The 26,722-nt window shown below is 47.2% G+C and overlaps 9 protein-coding genes across 9 annotated transcripts; 5 read left to right on the top strand and 4 right to left on the bottom strand.

Annotated features, from left to right (window-relative positions):
* Positions 1-309: 309 nt before the first annotated feature.
* Positions 310-2,002, top strand: TOT_030000922 (DEAD-box family helicase; the record flags this gene model as incomplete). Its single annotated transcript, XM_009693221.1, has 2 exons — positions 310-1,348; positions 1,680-2,002. 2 exons carry the CDS (start codon positions 310-312, stop codon positions 2,000-2,002), a joined length of 1,362 nt encoding a protein of 453 aa, XP_009691516.1.
* Positions 2,003-2,095: 93 nt separating this feature from the next.
* Positions 2,096-4,292, bottom strand: TOT_030000477 (membrane transporter; the record flags this gene model as incomplete). The annotated part of the gene is made up of 8 exons (XM_009693220.1): positions 2,096-2,290; positions 2,451-2,529; positions 2,634-2,973; positions 3,035-3,134; positions 3,203-3,291; positions 3,450-3,626; positions 3,698-3,991; positions 4,166-4,292. The coding sequence occupies 8 exons, from the start codon at positions 4,290-4,292 to the stop codon at positions 2,096-2,098; spliced, it is 1,401 nt and encodes a 466-aa protein (XP_009691515.1).
* Positions 4,293-4,689: 397 nt separating this feature from the next.
* TOT_030000476 (ion-translocating ATPase) lies at positions 4,690-9,681 on the top strand (the record flags this gene model as incomplete). Its single annotated transcript, XM_009693219.1, has 4 exons — positions 4,690-8,794; positions 8,843-8,895; positions 8,937-9,547; positions 9,624-9,681. 4 exons carry the CDS (start codon positions 4,690-4,692, stop codon positions 9,679-9,681), a joined length of 4,827 nt encoding a protein of 1,608 aa, XP_009691514.1.
* A 589-nt stretch (positions 9,682-10,270) lies between these two features.
* Positions 10,271-11,833, bottom strand: TOT_030000475 (transcription factor IIIb subunit; the record flags this gene model as incomplete). The annotated part of the gene is made up of 1 exon (XM_009693218.1): positions 10,271-11,833. The coding sequence occupies one exon, from the start codon at positions 11,831-11,833 to the stop codon at positions 10,271-10,273; it is 1,563 nt and encodes a 520-aa protein (XP_009691513.1).
* Positions 11,834-11,910: 77 nt separating this feature from the next.
* TOT_030000474 (conserved hypothetical protein) lies at positions 11,911-16,840 on the bottom strand (the record flags this gene model as incomplete). The annotated part of the gene is made up of 7 exons (XM_009693217.1): positions 11,911-11,981; positions 12,064-12,130; positions 12,303-12,633; positions 12,918-13,577; positions 13,764-14,266; positions 14,390-15,406; positions 15,470-16,840. 7 exons carry the CDS (start codon positions 16,838-16,840, stop codon positions 11,911-11,913), a joined length of 4,020 nt encoding a protein of 1,339 aa, XP_009691512.1.
* Positions 16,841-17,201: 361 nt separating this feature from the next.
* Positions 17,202-17,360, top strand: TOT_030000473 (hypothetical protein; the record flags this gene model as incomplete). The annotated part of the gene is made up of 1 exon (XM_009693216.1): positions 17,202-17,360. The coding sequence occupies one exon, from the start codon at positions 17,202-17,204 to the stop codon at positions 17,358-17,360; it is 159 nt and encodes a 52-aa protein (XP_009691511.1).
* An 87-nt stretch (positions 17,361-17,447) lies between these two features.
* TOT_030000472 (conserved hypothetical protein) lies at positions 17,448-17,777 on the top strand (the record flags this gene model as incomplete). Its single annotated transcript, XM_009693215.1, has 1 exon — positions 17,448-17,777. One exon carries the CDS (start codon positions 17,448-17,450, stop codon positions 17,775-17,777), a length of 330 nt encoding a protein of 109 aa, XP_009691510.1.
* A 202-nt stretch (positions 17,778-17,979) lies between these two features.
* On the bottom strand, positions 17,980-21,177 carry TOT_030000471 (conserved hypothetical protein; the record flags this gene model as incomplete). Its single annotated transcript, XM_009693214.1, has 3 exons — positions 17,980-18,511; positions 18,605-19,355; positions 19,401-21,177. 3 exons carry the CDS (start codon positions 21,175-21,177, stop codon positions 17,980-17,982), a joined length of 3,060 nt encoding a protein of 1,019 aa, XP_009691509.1.
* Positions 21,178-21,442: 265 nt separating this feature from the next.
* TOT_030000470 (conserved hypothetical protein) lies at positions 21,443-26,700 on the top strand (the record flags this gene model as incomplete). Its single annotated transcript, XM_009693213.1, has 22 exons — positions 21,443-21,472; positions 21,512-21,625; positions 21,673-21,738; positions 21,768-21,847; positions 21,878-22,034; positions 22,086-22,207; positions 22,237-22,315; positions 22,346-22,627; positions 22,664-22,766; positions 22,849-22,985; positions 23,027-23,110; positions 23,183-23,369; positions 23,400-24,007; positions 24,079-24,696; positions 24,737-24,780; positions 24,875-25,161; positions 25,265-25,346; positions 25,399-25,595; positions 25,681-25,856; positions 25,954-26,227; positions 26,295-26,428; positions 26,470-26,700. 22 exons carry the CDS (start codon positions 21,443-21,445, stop codon positions 26,698-26,700), a joined length of 4,092 nt encoding a protein of 1,363 aa, XP_009691508.1.
* Between the last annotated feature and the right edge of the window lie 22 nt (positions 26,701-26,722).

Genomic DNA, 26,722 nt, shown 5'->3' with positions numbered 1-26,722 from the left:
TAATAATTTCTTAACGTTTAATGATGGTGGGGTATAGTATCCTTAATAGAGCCAGAAAGGATTCATCATTTATAATGATTCTTAGTTGATTATCTGTTATTTTATCACTACTTAAGTTATTTGTGTAGTTTCTATTAAAAAACAACCGCTTTAAATTTTAAATCCTTATATTCCACATTTCCTGAATCACCATTTGAATCGTGGTTTTATAGGATTCTGTACAAATAAACCTATTATTTTTTATATATTTAATTTTCAAGCGTTAAAATCGAACAATTAAATCAATAATAACTAAAACAGACAGATAAAATGCCTAAAGCCAAGAACGTAGCTACGGAGGACTTGGTCGATTATGAAGAGGAGGAAGGCGAATCCAAGGTTGCAACCAAGGACGTTATAAAGTCGGCGGGAGGGAAGAAGTCGAAGGCGGACGGTACGATGGGACGCGGCAGCTACGTCGCAATCCACGCCAGCGGGTTCCGCGACTTTTTCCTTAAGCCCGAGATCCTCAGGGCGATCTCGGACGCAGGCTTCGAGCACCCGTCGGAGGTGCAGCACGAGACTATCCCGCACGCGATCACGGGAGTCGACATCCTCTGCCAGGCCAAGAGCGGCATGGGAAAGACGGCAGTCTTCGTGCTGAGCATCCTGCAACAGCTCGACGTGGACGCGGACGAGCCCGTCAAAAGGGACGCCCAGGACAACCTGAGGCCGATCAGCAGAGTTAGCTGCGTGGGCATCAGCCACACCAGAGAACTCGCATTCCAAATTAAGAACGAGTTTGACCGCTTCAGCAAGTACCTGCCCTCGGTGCGCTGCGAGGTCGTGTACGGCGGCGTGCCGATCCAGAAGGACGTGGCAATGCTGAAGGACCCGGAGAAGATGCCGCACATCCTCGTGGGCACGCCCGGGAGACTCCTGGCGCTCGTCAAGGGCAAGCACCTGAACATGGACTCGGTCAGGCACTTTGTGCTCGACGAGTGCGACAAGTGCCTGGAGAAGCTGGACATGCGCCAGGACGTGCAGAGCATCTTCATGGCGACGCCGAAGAAGAAGCAGGTCATGTTCTTCAGCGCCACTATGACGCCCGAGGTGCGCGAGCTCTGCAAGCGCTTTATGCAGTCGCCCGTCGAGGTCTTCGTCGACGATGAGTCGAAGCTGACGCTCCACGGCCTGCTCCAGTACTACGTCAAGTTGTCCGAGAGCGTCAAGAACAGGAAGCTGAACGACCTCCTCGACACCCTCGAGTTCAACCAGGTGATCATCTTCGTCAAGTCCGTCTCGAGGGCAGTGACGTTGAACAACCTTCTGACTGAGTGCAACTTCCCCTCAATCGCCATCCATGCAGGTTAGTATTAATACGCACAAACTTCTTTACTGCTACTTACCCTTTTATTTTTATAATGATTTGCTTCTGTTTTTGCTTTAACAATACGTTTTTGTTATTGCTATAACGAATCGTTATTTGTATTGTTTTAACAATATGTATTTGTTCTTGCTATTACGAATCGTTATTATTTTTGGTGTAACTAAACCTTGATGCGATTTTGTCAAAGAATTATTGTTCTTGTTTTAAAGATTTAATGTTGCCATGGCTTTAATGAAAATGGCACTTATGTTTCCATTCCAATCTACTGTCGTTCACTCACCCTCTAGAACGGACACTTATTTATTTTTAGGACTGGACCAGAGTGAGAGGATTAGCAGGTACACGCAGTTCAAGAACTTCGACAAGAGGATTCTGGTGGCCACCGACCTCTTCGGGCGCGGCATCGACGTCGAACGCGTGAACATCGTGATCAACTACGATATGCCGGACTCGACCGACTCGTACCTGCACAGAGTAGGCAGAGCAGGCAGGTTCGGAACAAAGGGACTCGCAATCACCTTCGTCTCCTCGCCAGAGGACTCTTCGGCTCTCGCAGACGTGCAGAAGAGGTTCGAAGTCACAATTCCGGAGATACCTGAGACTATTGACACGTCACTTTACCTCAACCAGTAATTTCACGACTTGCCCAGCGACGAGCCCGAATACGATGTTGTCGCCGCAAACGTAAGACGTAGACACGTAACATGTGAGCATCAAATTAATAACTTAAGCTGGAGTCACACCTTTGTTTTTACCGGTGTTGAAAAGCCATATTATGAGCAGACTAGCGAGGCAGATCAGCGACACCGTGATCGGCAGGTGGTCGTTCCACCTCGAAAAGTTGAAGTTCGCGTAGATCAGAGCCGTTAGCCCCGATGCGGCCCTTGCCGTGTTAAGGAATCCGACACTCATAATAAATTTCTACGTTTAATTTGGTTAGTAATGTATTTCAACAAAAATGTACATACGCTATTAGTAACTGGTATACATACGCTATTAGTAACTAGTATACACATACTATTAGTCACTAGTTTAAATATGATATTAGTAACTAGTATAAAAGGGTAAAGTAAGGACTTACATTTGGCCCAAAGAACTGATGAGCTGTCATTGGTCCTATTGAAAATACGCCAGAGTGAATGAAGAACACGGTGGTTATCCTGAAGAGTAGTAAATTGGTAAAAATGGTCAATTATGTATAAATATATATAGGTAACCATATGAGCATATGTATGTATGTATGTGAATATGTGTACGGTCTTACCATATTCCATATACAGTCAAGTTGTACTCGAAAAGAAAGTAAGAAGCCACCGTTAGGAAAAGCGTGCCTGATACAAGGATGATCCATGAAATCTTCCATCCTATCATGTCGAAGATGATCCCCCAAAATATCCTTCCCACGATGTTACTGGCTGATGCCGCGGCTCCAATGAACGTGATGAATAAATCTGAGCCGTCCAGCTTTAACAGTGCCACTATCTTCCAGTACGACTGGAGATAAATTATCGACTGCCAACTCAAATATATTAAAAACCACAGGTATAGGTATTGCGTATAGTCATTTTTGTAGTTAGACTTGAAGTCGCCAGTGTTATTCAGCCCTAAACAACGTTATAGAAGGAATACAGTCATGATGTCACCAAGTATATCTAAATAGGGTACTTTTGGTTATAAAAGTCTCGTATTCTATCTCTGGCTCCTCTGCATAATCCGGCGATGGTTCTCTATCCTTGGGAAAATCCAGATAGTACACACAAATTGCCTAATGTCATTTTAGTTTGGTTTAGCGAATGTGCAGGTGAATGTACTTAATTGGGCGCTTTAACTTACCAATACTACCAAATAAAGTAGGCCTTGCAATATGAATAGCTTAGGCAGCCTATTTAGTAGCTTAACATCTTTATAGTATACGTCACTGTCTGTAAATTTGTATTAATCCTGGATACACATACACATACACACACACACATACGTGCACACACATACAAATAAGTACACACACATACATATATATATATGCACACATAATCAACTCTGGTTAAACACCAGTGTTTAGGCACATGTAATAAGAACATACCTGAGGGCTTTACTATGTCGCCCAGTCTAACGTCTCCTTTATTTATATAGAATGTTTGCAGAGGACACAGCAGTACCGTCAGTATGCCGCCGTAGAAGTACACTGATCCACATATATATCCTCTCTTGGACGGGTTCGTTCTAACAGCAGCATCCAAAGGTATTGGAAGTATTAGGCCTAAAACACATTTACACACCGGCCAAATAGCTTAACGTAGATATGTGTGTGCGGCTGTGAATAAAAGTAACCTGAAGCGACTCCTCCGACTACCGAGTAAAAAAATAATAAGCTCGTAAGGTTGTGTAGGTTAAAAGCGCAGGCTATGTGGGCCAGCGCAGTGATCGTGCAGCCGATAATTGTGATTTTTCTGGTCCCCAGTGCCTTCTCCACAGTGCTGGTGAAAAGACCGCTTAGGCTCTGAAGGAGCACTGCCAGGGAAAAGATACAAGAGACTGAACTGAAGCTGACATTGGGTCTATTCCCGGACACTCTCATATAAGAGACCAAATACATGCCAACGTTACCGAAGGTGTTTAAATAACCTAACAATCAATGTTAGAATAAGATGTGTATAGGGTGTAGCAAATAATTTAAGAGTTTAGGAGGTTTATGTTAGGATTCCTGGTGGAATCTAAGTCAAAAAATATAAATAAACTGTGCTCTTCGTAGAAAGATACGAAATAAGGTATAATAGTAAATATAAATAGGGGACTTACTCAGAATCATGTAGATCAACGAAGCGGACAAAATTGACTTATTCATTGACGGTTCTGACCCATTTAACGCATTTTCGGCCTGAAAGCCAGTGGAAGTTGGAGTAGGTGTATCCGAAATTCCCTCCATACTAACAAGCGAATATAATACAGCCCATACTTTATAGAACAAACAAGGTTTCAATTAAATATTCCAAGGAAATCAACTGGAAATAATTAATTTATGACATATCGCTGAGATGTGTTTACGTGGAAACTCACTATTGGCCAAATTTACTCTAGTTTAGTGTGCCCACCCCATCCATCGGTAAATCCACAGTTTCGAACCGATTCATAATATAAATATAACCTGAAATGTATAATAGCTCTAAATCACCTTTCTATGCGCTTGAGATCTCATACTCGATCTCCATAAAGTCGAACATCAATTCAATGTACGACAAATATAACCAGCCCATAATCGAAAGTGTAATTACGTCCTAATATGTAACATAAAACAAAGGAAATACACAACACCAATTAAAGATATGGCTGAAATTAAGCTTCAAAGAACCGCCTATAAGTTCCGTAGCAGTTCAGCCCTGTATATAAAATTGTCCCCCTTGTTGCTGGTGGGACTTTTGGCCTCAATAGTCCGGCCAGAATTCTTCATTAAGCTGAAGTTCTCATGGCTGCAGTCAATAACGCTGACGGAAGTGGAACCGGGCAAGCACGAGCTTTCATCACTCCGAGACATTCACTTCCGGCAGTTCCTGAAAAACCTGAGGCCGTCTTCGACGGAAATGCTGGTGATATTCCTGTCTCTGTTCACCCTGCTCTACACAGTGCTGCTGCTGTCATGTGTTTGGCTCACAGCATTTAAGCTGAGGTTCTTCTACCACCGCTGCTACTTCAAGGAAGGAACGGCGAAGTTCGGAGAGTTCATCACGAATTACGCAACGCACGTGTTCGTTAACGAGCTTTTGAACGACTCAAACAGCCTGGAAAACGTGAGCAGAAGGAACAGCCTGCTGCTGCCGCTGTACAGAACAGGTTTCATCTACTACCTGCACGACTACAAAAAGTTCGTCTACAACGCATCGAATAACAGATTTGAGCCAGTAGAACACATCGACGACATCGATGTGGCGAAGGTGAGGAACTGGCAGGGCCTCGTGAGCGTGTCAGAGGGAGTGGAAAGTAAGGCGGGACTGGAGTCAAACCTGAACGTGTGCGCAGACCTGTACGGGCCGAACGACTACGAGATCCCGAGGTGTAACTTCTGGAAGATGCTCATGGAGGCCTTCCTGGCGCCGTTCTTCGTGTTCCAAGTAACCTCGACGCTGCTGTGGATATTCGACGACTACCTGTACTACTCGCTGATATCGATACTATCGATGGTCATCATAGAAGTGCAGATGGTCTACAAGAGGATCTTAGAGTATAATCGCATCAATTCAATGAGTCTGCCACCATACTACATACACGTGTACCGAGACCACAAGTGGCAGCAGATACTGACGAGTCAGCTGTACCCAGGAGACATAATACTGCTCTCGACAAACGCAGTGGCGAATCAGAGTGGCAGTAGTGTCATGAACAGGCAGGGAGTGTCGCCTGGGAGTCTGAAGAGTAAAAGTGTCATGGGCGGCGAGAGGGCGGCAAAGCCGAAAGTAGGCCTTGACCCGGAAAATAGAAGAGAAAACATGCTCATATGCCCGTGCGACTGCCTGATACTGGAGGGAGAAGTGATCGTGGACGAGTCGATACTGACGGGCGAGTCGATACCGCAGTTTAAAACGAGCGCAGAGGAGCACTCGAAAAACCAAAGGAACTCGACAATATTCTCAGGAACGCACATCATGGTGACGAGGAACCCGAACGCGTCGACGTCGACGTTAAAGACAGTGGCGTCGAGCAGGGCGATGGAAAAAATGTCATCAGAAGGGTGCGTGTGTCTGGTGATAAGAACGGGCTTTGAGAGTTACCAGGGAAGGCTGGTGCACTCGATACTTAACAGCGACCCGAACAAGGTGACGAACAACAATAAGCAGGGATACATGTTTTTGCTGCTCCTGCTGGTGTTCGCAGTGGCCTCAGTGGCAACAGTGGTGAAGAAGAGCAACTACAAGAGCATCAAGAAGCTGCTGCTGGTGAGCTCGAGGATCCTGGTCTCAGTGATACCGCCGGAGTTCCCAATCACGCTCTCGATGGCAGTGACGATAGGGCTGATACAGCTGAGAAGAAAAGGAATCTACTGCACGGAGCCGAACAGGCTGCCGCTGGCAGCGACGATAGACGTGGTGGCGTTCGACAAGACGGGGACGCTGACGCAGGACCAAATGTACCTGAACGGACTGTACTACACGAACAGCTTCCACAACTACCTGCACGCACAGAAAGGCGGCAGTAAACCGGGTGCGCCAGGAGAGGAGGAGGAGGCGCAGTCGACGACGCCGGGAAAACACACGGAAAAGCCGGAGATGGACCTGCTGTACTGGTACAGCAGGCTGGTGGTGGCAGGATGCCACTCCCTGACGTACGTCAACGAGTTCGTGACGGGAGACCCGATGGAAAAAATACCATTTAAGTACTTCGAGAATCAAATCGACGTCAAAAACAATAACCTGGTGTACCTGAAGTTTGACCTGGAGAAGGAGGAGGAGAATTTGTACGGAGGGGCTGCGTCTGTGGAGGGGCAGAACGGAGTGGGAGTGGTACAGCAGGTAAATGAGTCGACCCCTTCGGAGTCGCAGAAAAACAGAGTGTCGCTGAAGATACTGAAGAGGTGGAGGTTCACCTCGGAGCTGGGAAGAATGTCAGTGCTATCGCAGGTAGTGACGAGCGGAAGGAGAGGAGAAGGCGGACCCCGGGACTTCATGAAGGACGAAACGGTGCTGCTGGTGAAGGGCTCGCCTGAGAAGATTAAGACGCTGCTGAGAGTGGTGCCAGTGTACTTCGACAGCGTGTGCCACGAGCTGACGCTCAAGGGACTGCGAGTGCTCTGCCTGGCATACAAGAAGCTCTACGACATACCGGCCACTGCGCTGGTGACGATCGACAGAAGCATCGTGGAAAAGGACCTGGAGTTCTGCGGGTTCCTGGCGCTGGAGGCGCCAATCAAAAACTCGAGCAGAGTGTGCATGAGAAGGCTTAAGGGGCATAAGCAGATCATGATCACAGGCGATAACATATTGACGGCGTGCCACGTGACGCAGGAAATTAACCTGAACAGCTGGGAGCACAAGGACCAGAACGGAATGTATAAGCTTAAAGTGCAAACGCCGACCGTAAAAAGGAGTTGGCTGAGAAGGCTCTTCGGAGGAAACGGAGGGAGCTCAGTGACGATGAAGGACTACCTGAAAAACTATAACTACGGAATGGTGGACGAGTGCCCGCTGAGCAGCATGTCGGCGGAAACATTCAAAAAGTGCCCAGTATACTCGGAGAAGGAACAGAACTGCCCCTTCCTGTCAAATCAGAAGAAGGAGGTGAAGATGCACATACAGAGGTGCCCGCTGACGCAGTCGCTGGTCAACAGTTACACGAACAGCCCAGCAGGAGTGGGAAGCGGCAGCGTTAAGGGCATCAGCTCGCTGAAGGGGATGACCCCTGAAAACTGGAGCACCTTCAGAGAGCTCTACAACCGGAACAGCTACAAGAGGTTCGTAGAAACGTGCCCTGCGAACCTGAACGTGGACAAGAGGAAGGGCAAGTGCCCACTCTCGCAGTCAAACCCGGACTTCAGCTCACTGATGGGCAGAGGAGCAAGTCCGAGGCCAGGAAGGGCGGGCAGGCGAGGGTGCCCGATCCAGTACACGAAGAGGCTGCTCACAGGAGCGTACCTGACGCTGCTGAAAATCATGTTCCCCACGCACTACTACACCTTCTACGCGACGCCCGCGGAGCCTAAGGAGGAGTACTTCGGCTCGGACAACTTCGGCATCCTGAGCTACTACAAGGGCAGCTTCACGTGGAAGCGGAGGAACGGAGAGGACTTCTTCCCGGACGCGACCAACGACCAGATCGTCCAGAACATGTACAGGCTGCTGCCGAACCACAAGCTCTGCATCACGGGGACGACGCTGGAGCACCTGATGCTGAACACGAGTGACCCGAACGCGCAGGCGCAGGGCCAGCAGAGGGGGCACGCGAGTCCGAGCGCCAGCACGCCGACGGCGTCGCCCTCAGCGAGGGTGCTGACGGGCTGGACGATGCAGCACACGCTGCTGGTCATAAGCAACTGCACAGTCTTCGCGCGCATGTCGCCGCAGCAAAAGGAGTTCATCATCAAGTGCTTCAAGCTCGACAACAAGGTCGTGGCGATGTGCGGCGACGGCACCAACGACATCGCGGCGCTGAAGCAGGCGCACATCGGCATTTCGCTGCTAAACGCGATAAAGAAGCCCTCGGAGCCGCGCGCGCCCGGCGGGCAGGCTGGCAGGGTTGACCCGCGGGAGAGGCTGCGCCAGAGCCTGGCCGACGAGCTCCCGTCGATAAAGCTGGGCGAGGCGAGCATCGCGAGTCCGTTCACGTACCACGGCAGCGACGTCAACTGCGTGTTCAACCTGGTGAAGTCGGGCCGCTGCGCGCTCTCGAACGTGTTCGTGCTCTACAAGCTGATGGGCATCAACTCACTGATAACTGCGCTGGGTAAGTTTGCCACCTATACACTCTCTATTTAGCTAATTATTGTTATAGCGAACAACTACAAACTAGTTAGCTATCTAGCAACAACCAACAACTACAAACTAGTTAGTTACTACCGACTATTACACACTGGCTATTTTTATAGCAGACATCGCTAATAACTAATTCAGGCATGTCAATATTGGCCCTGGACGGAGTTAACTTCAGCGACGCACAGACGACGCTCTACAGCCTCATGTACACGTACCTGGTGCTCGCGCTGAGCAAGAGCAAGCCCAGCGACATGCCGAGCGAGAAGAAGCCGGCGAGGTCGATCTTCAGCCCCAGCAACTTCCTGAGTCTGGTGGCGCAGATTCTGATCCACGCCTTCTTCCTGCTCTACGCCTGGAACCTGGGCAAGAAGTACCGGAGCAGCGACTACGTGGGCTACCTCGACGCGCCCTTCGAGCCGAACATAGTCAACACGCTCATCTACTACGTCTGGTTCGGCATTAACCTGAGCAGCTTCGTCAGCAACTACATCGACTACCCGTACATGGAGCCGCTCAGCAGCAACAAGTACCTCTACAAGCCGATCCTGTTTTCGTTCTCGCTGCTGCTGATGTTCCTGTCCGACGTCGTGAGGCCCTTGAACTCCTTCTTCTCCCTGGTGCCCATCACAAACTACCTTTTGAAGCTGCAGGTGGTGGCCATAGTGGCCCTAGACCTCGTGCTGACCTACGCGGCGTCGCGAGTGATCAACTACGTGCTCACAGAGTAGGCTGCCCCCAGGCTGTTAGCAGTCTCCAAGATCATCATTCATCCGTGATTTATTTTTAACCCCCGTGGACAGGTCGAGTGTATCACAGGCTTTTCATGATTTAGAGGGCACGAGCGAAAGGGCATTTTAATGACTAATTTTAATAAAAAGTTATGAATACACGGTTACGCCATCTTGACATTCGCATCTGCTTTTTTTATTGTGCTCGTGCTCACGTTTGTATTGTATTGATTGTTGATTGTGTTGTACTAGTGTGCTTATGTTTGTGTCGTATTTTTCAGTGTTAGTTTAACTCATATATATACATACCTGTACTATGCTCATTGTATGTATACCTACTTTACTCATATATACATACTTGTACTTTACTCATTGTATATATATATACGTAGTTAATATACATGTGCGCAATTAGTAATACTAACGTTAATGAATAATGTGAGATATGTGGAACATACGGAATAAGACTAATATATACAGGAATGCAAAATGTGTAATATATTAGTGTACAGGTTAAATCTCAATTGGCCAAAAAACCAATGTCAATAAAAAGGGACCATTAGAACATCTAATGATGTTAAGCGTCATCCATATGTTACAGCTGATAAAGAATAATCAATGTAGATGATTAAAGGTCTTGGTAAGAGCATTTGGGGGGTCAAAATAAATTTGCAACGGAAGTAACAGAGACCGCTATGGCAACAATGCCAAGAAGGTTCCTAAGACCCCTGGGACAGCAGAGAGTTGAACACGTCGTTGTTGATGTGGCTTATGAAGCCCTTGGCGTGCCTCTGCAGAGCCATCCGCGCGGACTCGACGGCGTCCTGGGCCTCCGGGTAGTCCGAGTAGACCCTCCTGCAGTACTTGCGCTTCTTCAGCACCTGGCCCAGCTGCTCGCGCCTCTTACGCTCCATCTGCCTGCGCCAGACCTGGGGCATTATGTCCTTGGTTACCTCGTCCCACAGGAGCGTCTTCGCGCGCTTCTCCGACTCGGGCAGAATCATCTCGCTGAAGACGGCCACGTCGTCCTCGTCGTCGCTGCTGAGCTCGCAGAGCTCCTCCTCGTTGCCGGCATACTCGCTCGACAGCGTCTTGTCGGTCGCGTCCGACTTGTCGAAGGTGTTCTGAGTTGTCCTTTCCGGGGTCACAGTGTCCCCGTTGGGCGAGTCCGAGTAGTTGGTCAGCGACTCGATTATCGAGCGCGCAATCGAGTCGATTTGCGTCGGGGTCGGCTCATCTGAGCACAGAATGTCGTTCGCAACGTTGAGGTTAATGGTGTCAATGGGCGAGTTAGCGCCCGAGTTCAGGCAACTCAGGCGGTCGAAGTCGGAGCAGGTGGAGTCGGAGTCGGCGCCCGCGTCGCCCTTCTTGAGAGCCTGGAGCGCTTTCTTCTTGGCAGCCAGCTTCGAGAGCAGGCAGGGGGGCAGGTTGAGCTTCGGCAGCGACTCCAGGTCGACCTTGTCGAACTCCGAGACCTTGAGGTGGGCAGTGCTCGTCTCCTTGAACTCGGAGAGCCTCTTCAGGATCGTCGGGTGCGATATCCTCACAACCGAGGAGACCGCCTCCGCCGAGAGGTGAATTCCGTGGAACCTCGCGGCCACCACCAGCGCAGCTCCGCAAAGCCCAGTCGGCCTCCTACCCGTGCATATCCAGTCCCTGTTCATCGCCTGAATTATGCGGTTGCCCGTCACGATGATCTTCTGAATGTTGTCCTTCAGGTGCAGCTGCGTGGCGAACCTTTCGAAGAATATCGACGGGTCCACGTTCGGCACCGAGATGTGCAGCATTCGCACGAGCTTCATGAAGATCTGGCCGATGGTCTTCACCGGCGTCTGCAGGATGTCCGAGAAGTCGATCAGCAGGTGTGGCGTCTTCTCGCGCCTGCAGATCGTGTACAGACAGCACGAGGCCACGTGCAGGTTGTTCCTGCCCATCGTGAAGTTCCTCTGGACGGCCAGCAGGTATATTCTCTTCGCCGCCTCCACATGCTGCTCCGACAGGCGCAGGTAGTCTGCGATTCTCTGAATGTTGTGGTAGCCTCTGTTTATCACCTGCTCCCTGCTCTGCCAGGAGCCGTACGCCAGCGTCAGTCTCCGCGAGCCGGCAGTCGGAATGAACTGGCCGAGCGCTGTGCTGCCAGTCTGCGTTTCCGAGTACTGGATCCCCTCGAGGACTGCGTTCTCCTGGAGGACTGCTCCGCAATCTTGGCAGAGGAGCTCGCCCAGGTGCTGGTATATTTCTATCTGTGTTGAGCCACAGTAATTACACACTGACTGCGTCATCTTACAGTCTTCTCAGTTTTATATACATGTAAAAGGTGTGAGAAAATTATAGAATCCTAGATGCTTATGGGGCGGTACTACTCCAGCAGAAGGTACAGTATATCTTCTCCCAGTATCGACTCTCCCTCCCCTTCGTGTATTTCAATTTCTGAACATTTATTAGTTTGTTTTTTATTGGGTTTTCCTCGTTAGTCTCCGACTATGCCTCCCATCTATTTATATGCTCTTACCTGTTGACGATTTTGATTCCAGGCTACTCTTGTTAAATTGCGTCAAGTATTTACTATAATTTTTCACCTGAGTGTTTATTATTGCAGTTACTTATTTTCTGCTCTTTAAATAACTAATTTGTACTCTCGTGTGTGTGCTATGCACATCTGTACTTCTTTCCACACACGCGCGCCTTTCCACACACATTCTTCCATATCTATCTACCATAGCTTCTCTACTTCCTTTCTGCTTCACTCACCTTTAGTTTGTCCTGAATCGAGTCCTTGAGCAGCGACCTTGACTTCAGCGAGTTTTGCTGCAGCACGTACTTGATGAACAGTATGCAGTCCTGCTCCTGCAGGTACGGCGTGAGCAGCTTAAGTGTTTCCACCACCTGCTGGTACTTCAGCAGCTTCTGGATGTCCACCTCGTCGTTTTCCACGACGCTTCCTATTTGCGGGAAGCACTTAACCAGCGCCTCGTACAGCGTACATATCGTGTTAACGTACTCCTTCGAGTAGTTTTTGTTGTGCTCGTTCTTGCTCGGGATGTTCAGCATGTTGCTGCTTATTTCCACCGGGTTGAAGGTTCTGAATTTCCATTAGTTGCTGTTTTAACCATGGCATTTTAACTATGTTGGTATAGCTATGCTATACTATGTCACTGTATCTATCCCATACTATGTTACTGTAGCTATTCTGTACTATGTTACTATCTATCCCATACTATGTCACTATCTATCCTATACTATGTCACTGTAGCTATTCTATACTATGGCTACGGTATGCAGTGTTGGTATAACCGTACCACTACCAATAATATCAAAACTAACTACACTACTCAGAGTAACTATCTAAATGTAAACCGCCCTTACTTCGGTATTATGACGTGCTTGCTCAGGTACAGTATCAGCTCGTAGATGAACTTGATGTGCAGCTGCAGGTTCATCGTCGGCGTCATCCGCGCGTATATCCTCATGATCCGCAGCGACTCGTTGATCGTCCTGAAGTGCGGCCACGAGAGTGCTGAGCAGAGGCAGGAGAGGATCGAGTGCACCAGCTGCTCGTTGTTCAGGAAGGCGCCGCTTTCGCACCCCTTGTGGTTGTCCAGCTCTCCGTCGATCGAGTCCCCCCGCATCATCTCGTCCTTGATCATGTCCTCCTTCATGTCTGCTGACTCGGCCGCGTGCGCGCTCTTGAAGTTCTTCGTGTTGATCAGCTTCGTGCACATGTTCAGGATCTCGACGCCGCAGTCCATGCACGCGTAGACCTTCAGGTAGTAGAGGTGTATCACCTTGTTCTCCGTCGCTCCGTCCTCCTTCGCCTCGGGGCTCGCCGCCGCGTTCGAGGTCTTGAAGAGGTTCAGCGCCTTCCACTCCTGGTTGATGCGCACCTGCAGCTTGTTGATGATAACGTCGAGCTTCTTCAGGCTGTAGACGCAGGGCACGAGGCTGTACTTGATGATCTGGTAGAGGTGGAAGACCGGCACCCAGTCCACTATGTTCACCAGGTTGTTCTCGAACATGTCGGCGCAGCTGGGCGCGTTCGTCAGAGGTGCGCCGCCGCCGGCTCCCGGCACTCCGGACACGCCCGATACCGGCGAGACCCCTGGAAGCCCTGGAACCCCTGGGACCCCGGGCACCCCTGACATCGGGGACACTCCGGGCACTCCTGATATCGGCGATACTCCGTGGACTCCCGCCACTCCTCCTATCGGCGACAGCGCCGCCGCGCCTGACTGCCCCTTCGACACTATCAGCGTTCCCATCAGCTTCAGCAGCGACTGCCTCAGTATGTAGTTGTACCTGCGCACCGACCTTATGTTGACCACGTCCTCGTTTTTGGGTATGTTGAACACCGACTCCACTATCTTCTCCAGGTTATCCTCGTTCGCGATCGCCTCGTTGAAGCCCTGCAGCGAGAGCCACTCGTCCTTGCCCGGGCTCAGGAGCACCTTCCTCAGGCTGTGGTTGTTGAAGAAGTCCACTCTCCAGAAGTTGACGAAGCTGAAGAGTATGTTCATCACGTGCGAGAAGAGCTTCGTCACGCACTCTCTGCCGGTCTCGTCCCCGGCGAGGCCTACGTGCTCCGCCACGTTTTCCACCTTCCTCAGTATCGAGTAGCACATTGTCACTATGCGGTGCAGGTTCCTTCTGTTCCCCTCGCTCGACTCCAGGTTACTGTCGAAGAGGTACTTGTACAGGTTTTCGCTGTACTCCATCACCTCTGCTCTCTTTGCCTCGTCCCAGTTGATGTGTGTACTGGCCCCGTCCACGTCTATCATATTGTTGGACTGACGTCCCTGCTGCCCCTTCTGCTTCTGGGGCCTTGCGATGATCTCGTTCACCTGCTCCAGCTGCTTCACGTAGTTCGCCATGATCACCTTGACCAGGTCGTTTCCCTTCGCGTTATTTTCGCTGATCGTCGTCAGCGATATCAGGGACTCCAGCAGCAGGTCTCTGCTGTTTTCGTTCGTCACCACCGCCAGGCACTGGTGTATCTTCGAGGCGATCAGGTCCACGTACGGGCCCAGCAGGGTTCTGCAGTTCTTGCAGAAGACTGCCAGGCACTGAAGCCCGCACTTGTTCAGGTTCGATATGTTATCGTTGATTTCGAAGAGTATCTTGTTAACCAGCAGGCCCAGCACGTTTCCCACGAACTGGCTGTTGTACAGGAAGAGTATCGAGAGGCTTCCGAGGCCGTCCAGCCTTCTTATGTCCAGCATGTACCTGTGCGAGGTTCCCAGCTTCAGCGAGAGCAGACTCATGATCAGCGCCATTGCTGTTCTTATCCAGTTTACGTTGTGTCCCTGGATGCTCACTGGGCCGCTCATCGTGTTCAGGTCCAGCATCAGTCCCTTGTACTGCTCCACGCTCAGCCAGTACATTTTTTCGTCCTTCGACCCGCTGTTCGCGCTGCTTCCGTTGAGGTCTATTGTTGCGCTTCGCAGCCTGAATATTGCCGACTCCAGGATGAACATTACTCCGTCGAACAAAATGTACTTGTTGCACACGTAGCTCAGGTGCTTTTCGTTCCTTCTGTAGTTCTGGCAGTAGCCTGTGCACTCTGTACACAGGTCTCCTGACAGACTTGAGAGCAGCTCCGTCACCACCAGCAGCACGCTGTCCATGTATGCCTGGTTAATGATCGCCAGGAGCGAGCAGCAGTGCAGTATCGTCGACCTCAGCGCTGCGAACCTCGACTCGAAGCTCTTCAGGTTTCCCACTGAGATTTCCTCGTCGATCTCGCAGTAGCTGAAGAGCGAGTTGATCCAGTCGTAGGCTCCCTTGAAGTTTTTCGTGATGTTCGCTATCACTGAGTCCAGTATCAGCAGCCCTGCGTACATGTTCCCCTGCTGCCCTACCTGCATGCCTCCTCCTGGCACTGGCGACACGTCTCTCGCCTGTGCTAAGAACTGGTTCGCCACCATTGGGTTTCCCAGCTTCAGCCCTCTGATGAAGAGGCAGAGCAGCAGCTTTTTGTGGTCTAGCCACTGCAGTCTCTGTGCGATATCTTCTCCCTTCTTCACCTTAATTGCCAGCACTCTTCTCAGCAGCAGCGAGCACGCGTTAAGGCTGCACGTCGCCACTTCTATTGACGGATGCATGATCATCCTTGCGATTATGTAGTCGAAGAGCAGTCTCAGCGTGTCCACTGCCACATTTTCCATCAGGTAGAGGCTGTTTTTGTCCAGCAGGTTTCTGAACGCCTGCGCCACTTGCAGCTGCTCCAGCGTGCTGCTGTAGCTGTAGTCCACTGTGAAGCACTCTGAGATCATAACCATGTTTTTTATGAATCTGTCCAGCTTCGCCTTGTACAGCTGTTCGTTTCCCAGGTCCACTTCGTTCGTCGTGCTCATGTGCTTCGTCTTCTTATGGCACACATCCAGGCATATGTTACTTATCGTCTGTATGATGTCCGACGTCTTCACGCTCTTCATGTGCGCCACCAGGAACTCATCTACGTCGAAGCTTATGAAGATGAATCCGTCCAGGATCGACGCCAGGTTCCTGAATATCGTCAGGATTGTGTAGATTAGCTGCTCGTTAGAGCTCACTACTCCCAGCACGATAACTCTGTGTATTGTCATGAAGATGTCGTAGATGTACGTCTTCAGCAGGTTCGAGATCTGTATTCTTCTCTTGTACAGTATTGTATCGTCCAGACACTCTTTGATTTCTATTGATATTTCGCTTATCACTCCCCAAAACACTGCGATCTCGTTCAGCGCCTGCTTGTTGTTCTTACACTCCGAGCCCAGGCTTCCGAAAAGCTTGTTTAGTGAGTTGACGCAGAACGGGATGAACTCGTTCCACTCTGACGGCCATTCTCGCACTGCTATCGTTGCTATGTATTGGGATGCCTTCTGGTTCACCAGCGAGTTGTACTCGCTCAGCAGCGTGGAATCTGCCTTTTTATATGAGAACAACGACTCGATGTCGTATTTACAGCGCATCTTCAGTGGTTCTGGTGCCAGGTGCCAGTTATTTTCCACAAACTTCACCAGCAGGGTATACCCGTAGAATCTCAATATGTTTACACATTCTACGTACTTTTCTTTCGTTACGTTAGCTACTGTGTTTTTTAAGAATTGGATAAGTGTTTCGTTTGGTACTGATTCTGACAGGTTTACCAGGTTCATTAACAATTCGTACGACAGCGTTAACTTTTGTGCCAATTCTTCCACGTTAGCTTTACTGGAGTCCAAATTTTCCACCAGTTTATATAACATCTGCGTGGCATTTATATTACCGTCTTGTGCAGCGAAAACTGCACTAAGAATCTCCGTTGTAATCATTTTTTGCTATCTTTTGTACAGTTCCATTTTAGGTTTTTCAGCCATATAAAAGTGACTCTATACTGATTAAGTTATATTTTGCAACTACCATTCAATATATTTTACGTGTTATTATTATACAGGTACAAATATATAATATAAACTAAATTATGTGGAGGCTGATGGTGTAACATCTTTTCTAGTCTTGAACAATTTTTTTAATTCATTATTTACATTTTTAATCACCTTTCTCATTTTATATAATATTTTCCTGTATATTATACTGTTTTATCTCCAATTAAAATGAGTTTATTTACCATTCTATCTTCTTAAATTCGAGCAACGTTATTTTTTAAATTAAAGCCTTATTCGTAAATTTTTCATGAGAAAGGGATTAAAAACCATTTTGTTTGCTTCATTTTTATCTTTATGTACTATGAAGGCTGTTATTTGGCAAAAAAAGGAGAATCAACGCAGGAGGCACGCTGCCGTTTTGAGGGATATTTCCAGGAGATCAGAGAAGATGGCCGAGACCTCCTGACTTTAAACCCCGTGTATATTTAATTCTTCAGTTTTTGTTTTTTACAGTTTACGTCTGTTAGATTTACACTTACACATTTGTACCATAATGGGCCAGGGCACCAACTTCGACAACGCCTACAATTCTTCCAGGGAACCCATCCCGGGCTTCAACATGAGCCGCATCCACGGCGTGGAGAACTACAAGAGGGATGAGCACTTTTTATACTTGCGCCAGCACGACGCCGAGGACAAAGGCACAAAGGCCGAATCGCCTGACCCGAGGTCACTTTCGGATCGCTTCTCGAAGGTTCGCCACTATATTCAGGAGGGCAAGGACCTCCAGTCCATTGCCAGGGGCAAGAAGGCGACCAGACTTGCCATCCTCGGCGTCACTGTTGTTTTCAGCATCGCATTTTCAGTTGGCCTTTACTGGTAGCCTTCCGGTATCGGCCTCCACACAGGCACCTGATTTTCAAAACGGCTAACACATATTTACCAGCTGAATATCGTGCACCTCGTAAATACGTGTTAAACATTTAGCAACTATTATACATCTAATACATACATGTTATACACCTAGTACATGGGTATCAAAGAAAGTATATTTTTACATCCGTTTCGTGAGGGTGCCTCACTCCCTAGATGTTCCTGACCAGGTAGTTGAGCAGGATGTTGTCCAGGTGTGAGTTCGCCAGGCAGTGGCCGACAAACTGCGGAATCGCCACTCCGAGCTTTTTGTACTCATGCTTCACCCTCTCCAAATGGTCCGCAAACAGCTTCTGGTTGTCCCTGGCGTGGTAGCGGAACGCCCCGTCGTCTCCGAACGGCTCCTCGATCAGCACCTGGACGAGGCTGAATAGCACCTTCCTGGCCAGTGCGTACAGGTCCTGGACTTCATCCGGCTCACCCTCTGCCACAGTTTCTGGCCTCAGCGGGTAGTTGTGTCTGGTGAACAGGTCATTGATCAGCGCCAGGGAGTTCAGTGCGTTGAAGAGTGCGTACAGCTTCAGGTACGCCAGCAGCTTTATTGGCAGCAGCTTGTACCTGCTTGCTGAGAGCCCAAAGTTCCTCAGGTCGTTTTTGATGTGCTCGACGAGGTGCTGGTTGGCCAGCTTTTTAGTTCCCACGGACTTAAGGTCCATGTAGTACTCCCCCTCCTTGAACAGGACCCTCTTTTTACAGTAGCATCCGTCGCTCGTGTTGCTGTTCACGCTTCCCACTTCGCTGTCCGTGCTTCTGCATACACTCTCGGGTCTACCGTACACGTCCACTTCGTCCAGCAGTAGGCTCAGGTACACTGCTACCTTGGGCGGTATTTTCACCAGCCCAGAGTTATCTTCCTCCTCTCTCTGCCGGTCAACTGAGCCATTGGCGCTGCTATTATTCGAGTTTGAGGTTGTCGAGTTATCGCCATTGTTCTCGGCAAAGCCATTATTGCCGTTGTATTCATCATCAACGCTACTTTCGATGTCGTTACGATTATTGCTGAGGTTATCGCTGGTGTTGGCTTCACCGTTGTTGCCATTGCCATTAGAACTGTTACCAGGGCTAGTGCCGTTGCTGCCACCAATACCGCTGTCGCTTACGCTAGAACCACTGCCACAGCTGCTATTATTGCCGTCACTCCTATTACCGGCGTTATTGCCACCGGTGTTTGCATTATCGCCTTCAGTGTCACCGCCTCCAACGTGACCCCTGCTGCTACCGCTTTTGTATAGAGTAAAGTAATTTGTTTTTAAGCTCAGCCTTTCCAGCACGCTGTACATGTTGGCCAGTGTGTTTTCCGTCACTTTCGCCTTCGGCATACAGTTTGGCGGAATGCTTCCGTACAGCGTCAGCCTCGTGAAGTACTCGCTGGTCTTCTCCACGTCCTCCTTCACTAAACTTTTCGCCTCCTTCTCCAACAGGTTCAGCAGACTCTGGCCGGTCGCGTTAATGTTTTTCCCAACCACTGACAGCATCTCCTTCACCAGCTTTATCCTCGTGACCATCTCGTCGTACGTGGTCCTTCCCTCTCCCGGACTCCCGTCGTGCATTGACGTCGAGTGCGCGCTGCTACTGCTGGCATTGCTTCCGATGCTACTCATCGACCCGAACCTGTTTGTGCTACTTATCTGGTCACTAAGCAGCTGAAGCGTCTTGTACTTGTAGTCCATGAATGATTTCGCCAGCTTTCCCACGCCCGCCACCTCCTGCGTCCTTGCGACGCTGTTTACCAGGCTGCAGCTCAGCGGTATGATCTCGTCGAACACGTCCACGATCATGATTTTCTCCGTCTTCACTTCCAGATAGTCCTCCGCGCAGTTGTGGTCCAGGTGGAAAAACTTGAGCACCGGTCCCACCGCGTCTGACACGAAGTTCATTGACAGTCTCTTCAGGTCCCCTATTGTCTTGTGGAATATCATAAACTCATGTTCGGCGGTCGCCTTCATGCTTCTGAACATCCTCAGTGTGAACAGTCCTCCCAGACTGGTTCCGTGGAAGCTTACCGTCAGGTTCCTCCTGGGTGTAATTCTGTAGTCGTACATGTGCAGATGACTTCCCATCGACTGCGATGCCTCGCTGAAGTGGTCACTCAAATAGTTAACCAGGTAGTTACACTTCTTCGTCATTTCCAATATTTCCGGGTTCCCTTTCGAGTACCCTACCGAGGGGTAGTTGAACAGCAGAAACGCTCTTCCTTGGTCCACGTGCAGCTTTATATCCGATGGGTACATTTCCGTGAACTCGTAGCAGGTCCCGTTCGGATTCGCGTTTATCACTATCCTTCTTGCATACCTGTAGTTTTGCAACAATCTCAGGTATACGTCTGAGCCGTACAACATTGAGAACAGGTAGCCCTTTTCACTCTTATTTGTTATTGGCACTTCTATTTTACTTCTACTAAGCTCTAGATTTGTGATCATGTTCCTATCCGGGATGAATAATGTATCTATTAGCCCTGGGCGGAAGTCGTTCACTTCCACCATAATGTTCACTCCCTTGTGCTTGTACATCATCAGCGACCTCATGAAGTGCAGATTTCCGAACACGTAGTTCGGCTTTCTCACTAGGTGGGCCAGCCACCCTCTCGAGTGCTCCCTGTACCCCTCTCTCTTTAACACGCTTGTAACATTGTACAGCGTGTTACAGTACGATACTACCTTCTCAAAGAACTCCAAATCGTGAAAGTCGAGAAGAATTTGTGTAATGTGATGGTCATTCACGTACCACTCATTCTCAGAGTGCAGAAGGCTCAGTAAACTAACGCTATCTGGAGGCAAATCCCAGGTCAACTTCCATTGCGTATCTTTATTAGTTGAATCCTTCCCGGAATTTAAAATGTCATTGTATATTTCTATGTGTGCTAAGTTTTTTAGGTCTAAATTCGTCGCTTTTACACCTACATTTGAAAATAGAACCACTAATTTCCTCAGGTGATTATAAAAGTTTAAACCCTCTGGAGTTAGTTTCGACTTGTATATGTTAATGGATACGTACAATGCTGCGTACACCGAGTATACTTCGTTAACCAATTCTCTTATTTCATGGACCTTCCAGTGCTTAGATCTGTCGTATTCCACATTAAACTCAAGACCAAGTTTCCTGAATAAATCACAGTACTTATCAGTATAATAATCATTATAAGTAGCCAGAGATTCGTTCAAAATGAAAGAAAAAGAAATAGGAAGAAATTGTAACTGTATAAATTTTCTTAAAAAGAATAGCAATACCGCAGCGAATTGGACTATAAAACCAAGTATTTTTGATTTTTTAAAAATATATCTACTAATAACTACAAAATTTGCGATCTTGAATAAAACTTTGCCATAATCGTAAAGCTTTAGAGTATCCATACTATTCACTAACCGATTTAAATTATTTTACATTTGGGGGTTAAAAAATTAAAATATATAAATTTATGGTATGCTACATTTATAAATCTACTTTATTATTCCCTATTTTTCGAGAACAAACGACAACATATCATGGGGAATTCACATCTATATTTGAGATCTTTGGTATTTATTTTTCGTGTTAAATTATAGTGTATATCAGTTAAAATTAGTTACTTTGTGCAAGAATGCAGAAATTTTAGAAATGTGTTATTAGTTTGTTGCTATGGATATCATCCATGAGCCTTTAATCCAGGTATGGACAAAATATACACCTTAGCCAAAAATTATGTAGAAGAGGAGCATTTCAGTTAAATTCTCCGAATTGGTTGAAGCCCTTGAACTTGCTCTCAAAGACCCACCAAAAGCGCCAGAATACGTGAGGGACTTTGAGTCTAAAACTTTTGAGGTAGTTTTACACATTCTTTCACGCATAAGCATATAACTCGTTCTTAGATATACCTGTACGCTGAGCAGTCCATAGAATGGTTGGAGAAGCAAGAAAGACTCGGATATATAACGGTAAGATTCACTTCTTAAGTTACTCTTAGGAATCTTCCAAGGCGTCGTTCAGAATTTCATCACTGATGATCTTGGACCGCTACACAGAGCTAAACAGTTATATTTTAAAGTGAGTGTGTGTCGAACATATCTAATTTAGGGGACTGGCGCAACTATGCGTTCTGGGCGGAGAGATAGGCAAATGTGCAATATCAATTGTGGCACAAACAACCATCATTTCAAATGAATCTGAGACCTGTGAAATACTCTTACAAGTATTAAGTCCACTTTTGGAGATTTTTGAAAATTTTCCAATAGTATGCATTAGTTAATCATTGATACATGGAAAATAACTGATATAAATATAGGATTTGAAAAAGAACTTGTTATCCTCACTGTCCAAGCTGCCCTGCATCAAGGAGTTGTCAAATTGCCTACAGCCGATAATACAATACGTCATATCGGATATAATCAAGGAGCCATGGAAAACGTAGGCTGGAAGTTAATAATTTGATACAGGCACCTGTGTGACCTGTTTGTGTTGCTAACACTGGATGAGGACAATGCCCTGGATATAAGCCACTATCCAATATCGAAGGTAAGGAATATGCAACCACAATGTATGTAGTTCCTGATAAGGGAGTTGGAACAGTATGAGCTGAAGAATGACATGATAAGTAAAAAGACGGAGAAGCTGGAGACCATAGTAGGATTTCTAAAAGTAATATCGAGTAGCCTGAGAAGCCTCGAGCCAGCGGTTTTATCGGACTTTTCTAACTCGATACTGATTCCAAACATTAAGAACCTGATTGGAGAAAGGGTGCCAACAACGAGACTGTCGGCAGAGGAGTCGAGGCTAGGATACCATTTCATCAGGCTGTCAACGAGCGTTTGTCAATCATCAGATGAGGTTGGTTTGTAAAAATAGGTCTTCACAATTTTTAAGATGTTGGACGAGCTATGCACGGGCTTCCATCTGTTTGACCTGTTACTCGTGCCAATAAAGGAGACAGTGGCAAACCTAGAAATATTAACGGCGTCATTGGAAGGTTAGTTTAATGCTAGATGATTAATAGAGCAACTAAGATATAAATTTATTGTTACTACCACCATGGCTAATAGTAATGACAGGAATGTGCTACATATTATATAATGGATCGACAAGGGATAAGTATTCGATGCTGATAACTGAAGAATTGGATCCAAACATCATGTTGACGTACCTGGAAGAGTCGCGAAGAGAGAAATTAATAGAAAAATACGACAGCGTAAGCACATTAAAAAGTAACGTTTATTAACATCTGCTCAGGAAATCATCAACAACTTGTATTTGTGGTACTATAGATTCATAGCAACACTGATGTTTGTATCGAAGACGAATTATAACATGACGGTAAGTGAACAGACTAGTGGTAAATAATATGAGTAAAGCACACAAGTAGACGACAATGACAACAACGATTAGGAATTTGTGGATAAAATGCTGAACAAGGGGCTAAACATACACATAATTAACAACTTTGGGTTCTCTGGCTGCGATGTGAAGATACGATGCGAGTTGATGAACATAATCTCGCAGTTCCCGGACGATTGGATCGACGCATCCATAGTAAACAAGCTGCTGAATATACTGTCAGACATAGACATAGCGAGTGAGTAGTGAGATTAATGATAATACGCAGATTACCACGAAAAGGAGCTGGAGTCGATAGTGATCGTGCTGCACAAGAGGCCGGAATACGCGCCCATGGACAAGCTGATAAACAACGTCGGCAACCTGCTGGTGGCAACGCTGAGCATACCGAACAGCAGTAAGTACCAGACCCTGCAAGTAAAGATCGTCAAGCTGCTGCTCGACGTGGCTGAGCTGGAGACGGCGAGAATGCACCTGAGGACGGAGAACGTGATGCTCTTGTTCCTGAAGGGCCTCAAGTACGAGCAGGACTACAAGAGTCTGGAGTGCCCAGACATAAACGTGGAGCTGTGCTGGACAGGCAACAACTGCAGGTTCCTCAACATGTGTATGTTCAACACGTATCACCTGAAGCACGACAGAAAGCAGTTTTACAGAGCGCTGAGGGCTCTGGAGAGGTGCATCAACGGGTTCGACGCGCACAACAACGAGAAGACGCTGAGCTTCGAGCAGTTGTGCCGGAAGGAAGTCGAGGACTTTTACGACACAGCCAGCGGAGGCTACGAGTTCAACTTCCTAGAGGAGTCGGACATTAAGCTGAGAAGGGAGCTCCAGCAACAGAATTTCAGGGAAGTGCAACAGCATCAACAAATATCGGTAACTTATACGCAGATAGGCATAGGTGGTAAAATACGCAACCAGTGACGATGATAAATGAATCATTTTAGTTGTTTATAAACATGGATTTGATTGACAAGATACTGATGTACCTGTCACCGCTAAATTCGCTGGCGTTCATCCAGTATTACCAGTACGAAAGGGTGAATAACCTGAACAGCGAGTACTGGGCAGGAGTGCTGAAGGGGAATAAGCTTGACTACGAAAAAATGAACGCGTTGCCGAAGGTTAACAATTATTCGTCGCTGTACTACCGATTCGACAGCAACAGGGAAATTGCGGCAGACACTAGGGAGAACACGAGAATAAATAAGTCGACCATAGACCTGGTGACGAACGTAATATCGACAAACTTGAACAAGATGAATTACGAGTTGCAGGACTGTGACTACTTTAAGGTGCCGCCGAAGCCGCTGCTGAACAAATTGTATTTAAATGAGTACACTAAGCAGGTAAACCCGTCGCTCGTAATATCCTCGTACCTGAGGATACTGTACGGGTTGATAGACAACAGCGACAACGACATCATTAAGCAAAGGTTTAAAAACGCAGACTTTGTACGCAACTTAATAAAGCTGGTAACCTCATGTAACATATTCGATTACAACTTGACGGCAAAGCTGTTAAAGTTGTTCATAAAGGCGCTCACGTATAACATATCGTTAAAGGTAACCTGAAGCAAGGACCGCTATAACAATAACAATTTAGGCTGAGTCCATGGATGTAATAGTAATACACGATATAATATCAAAGTAGGTTTTTTTATCATTGGCTCTAAACCTAGACTTCGTACTGAACAACAGCCCTTAAGCACGATAGTTAACAGTAGAAACAAATCCATTTCAGTTTCATTGAGTTGATAATGAAGTACGTGGTTAGCGAGTGCATTTTGAGTGTGAATATCAACTGGATCGACGACGTGAACAAGCACGTGCAGTACCTGGTGCTGCAGATCGTGAAGTACGTTAACCTCGTGAGTCGGCAAGTGCCGCTCATCAAGTTTTCAAACATCCACGAAATTCAAGACTACTTTGTGGAGAAATGCCTAAACAAGTTCATATCGGAGTACACTATAGAGATAGTGATGAAAATATTCATACAGCTGGCCACGTTTCAGAATGTAACCAGTACAGGTAATAAACTCGAACTCATTACGCATAACTGGTAGTTAGCCATCTTTTAACTGAGTGTAATTGGTTACAGACCGATTAGACAACAGCTACTAATGACTTGCAGGGACGTATACGGTACACCTGTACGACACAAACATCGTCGAGGCCATAATTGACAACATACTGTTGATAATAATACAGTTGACGTCCAATTGCACAAACACAAACTCGTACCACATAATGAACATAATATCGCAGGTACGGTTACTCCCATAGCAAATCACGTGACTTGCAGTTTCGGAGATACGATAGCATCAGCTTCAGGAGCGCCCTGCTGACTTCGGTCCTGAAACAAATATACCTGCACAAAATTAAGAGCAAATTCCAGCTATTCATATCTAAGGCTCAAATAGAGAGGATCATCATATTCGATGAATCGTACATATTGACGAACAGTATGCACACTATATACATATATTGGTATTCAGATAGACTAATCAGCTTAGTTAATCAGTGAACACGTGTTAATTAATATTTTAGCTCTGGACGAAAATGCCAACGAAGATAACATGTATTTAATGTGTATCAGTAATAAAAATTTATATCTTCTGAACTATCTTAAAGACAAAGACGATTTTGAAATACTAAGGAGCTTCGAATTGAGTAAGCACAAGTTATATTCAATCGACGAAGGGACTATGTATCTGTTACACGAGGTTTGCGCCTAAGATAGATGTGGATAGATCAATAAAATTGACTACATAATCGCATGATTTCCTAATATCCATTATGGGTTCCACTTGATTGCTTTAGGATACCTCCTGGGTAATATTCAGTCTTTGTTATATAAATTACGATCTGATGAAGTACTTATGCTACGATAACGTAAACATATTGGCAAGGCAGCTGACGCATCACCTTCCCGATTCAAACGAGGGAGCGAAGGAGGACTCGGAGCCAGAGTTTAAGAACGTGCTGGCAACGGTTGCCAACTACAAGGACCACTATTCGTTGGCCTTGGTTTCTGATCGCACCGTTCAGATATATGAAATAATACCTGACCTGCTCGTAAAAGCACTTTATCCGCGTAGGTTGCAGCTATTTTCGCCAGTTACTACTTTCAAATCCGACAACAGCACATCTTATTCGCGTAGAAGCCGATCGATATACCAAGCTGTTGCTGAAAACGTTCATTAAGCCTGACGCCAGAAGTGAGATGGTTAAAATTCACGAGCCAATTTTGTTTCTAAAGTCAGTGCTGAGCATAGAAATTAACAAGATCGACAAGGTTAGTCCATTGCTAAAGTAATAGTCACCGTGACCTTGTAGATCAAATTCGACCACCACTTCGGCATCATGCTCTACAAGTATACCGGGGACGAGTCTGAGGACAATAGGGGGAGCGAGGACGATGAAGACAGAGACGCGTACGTTTTAAACCTCATTGGCCACAACAACCGCGAAAAGTTTAAAAAGTTCCTCGCGAAGAGGATATCAAACAAGTCCTGGAAACGGTCCTGGTCCAGGGAAGAGGCTGATATGGATACTGATTCTGAGTAATTTTGTACTTACTATGCACATT

Source organism: Theileria orientalis, chromosome 3, assembly GCF_000740895.1.
Source record: "Theileria orientalis strain Shintoku DNA, chromosome 3, complete genome".
Lineage (NCBI taxonomy): Eukaryota > Apicomplexa > Aconoidasida > Piroplasmida > Theileriidae > Theileria > Theileria orientalis.
Note: the sequence above shows the minus strand (reverse complement) of the source record. Positions and strands in the feature narration are given on the sequence as shown.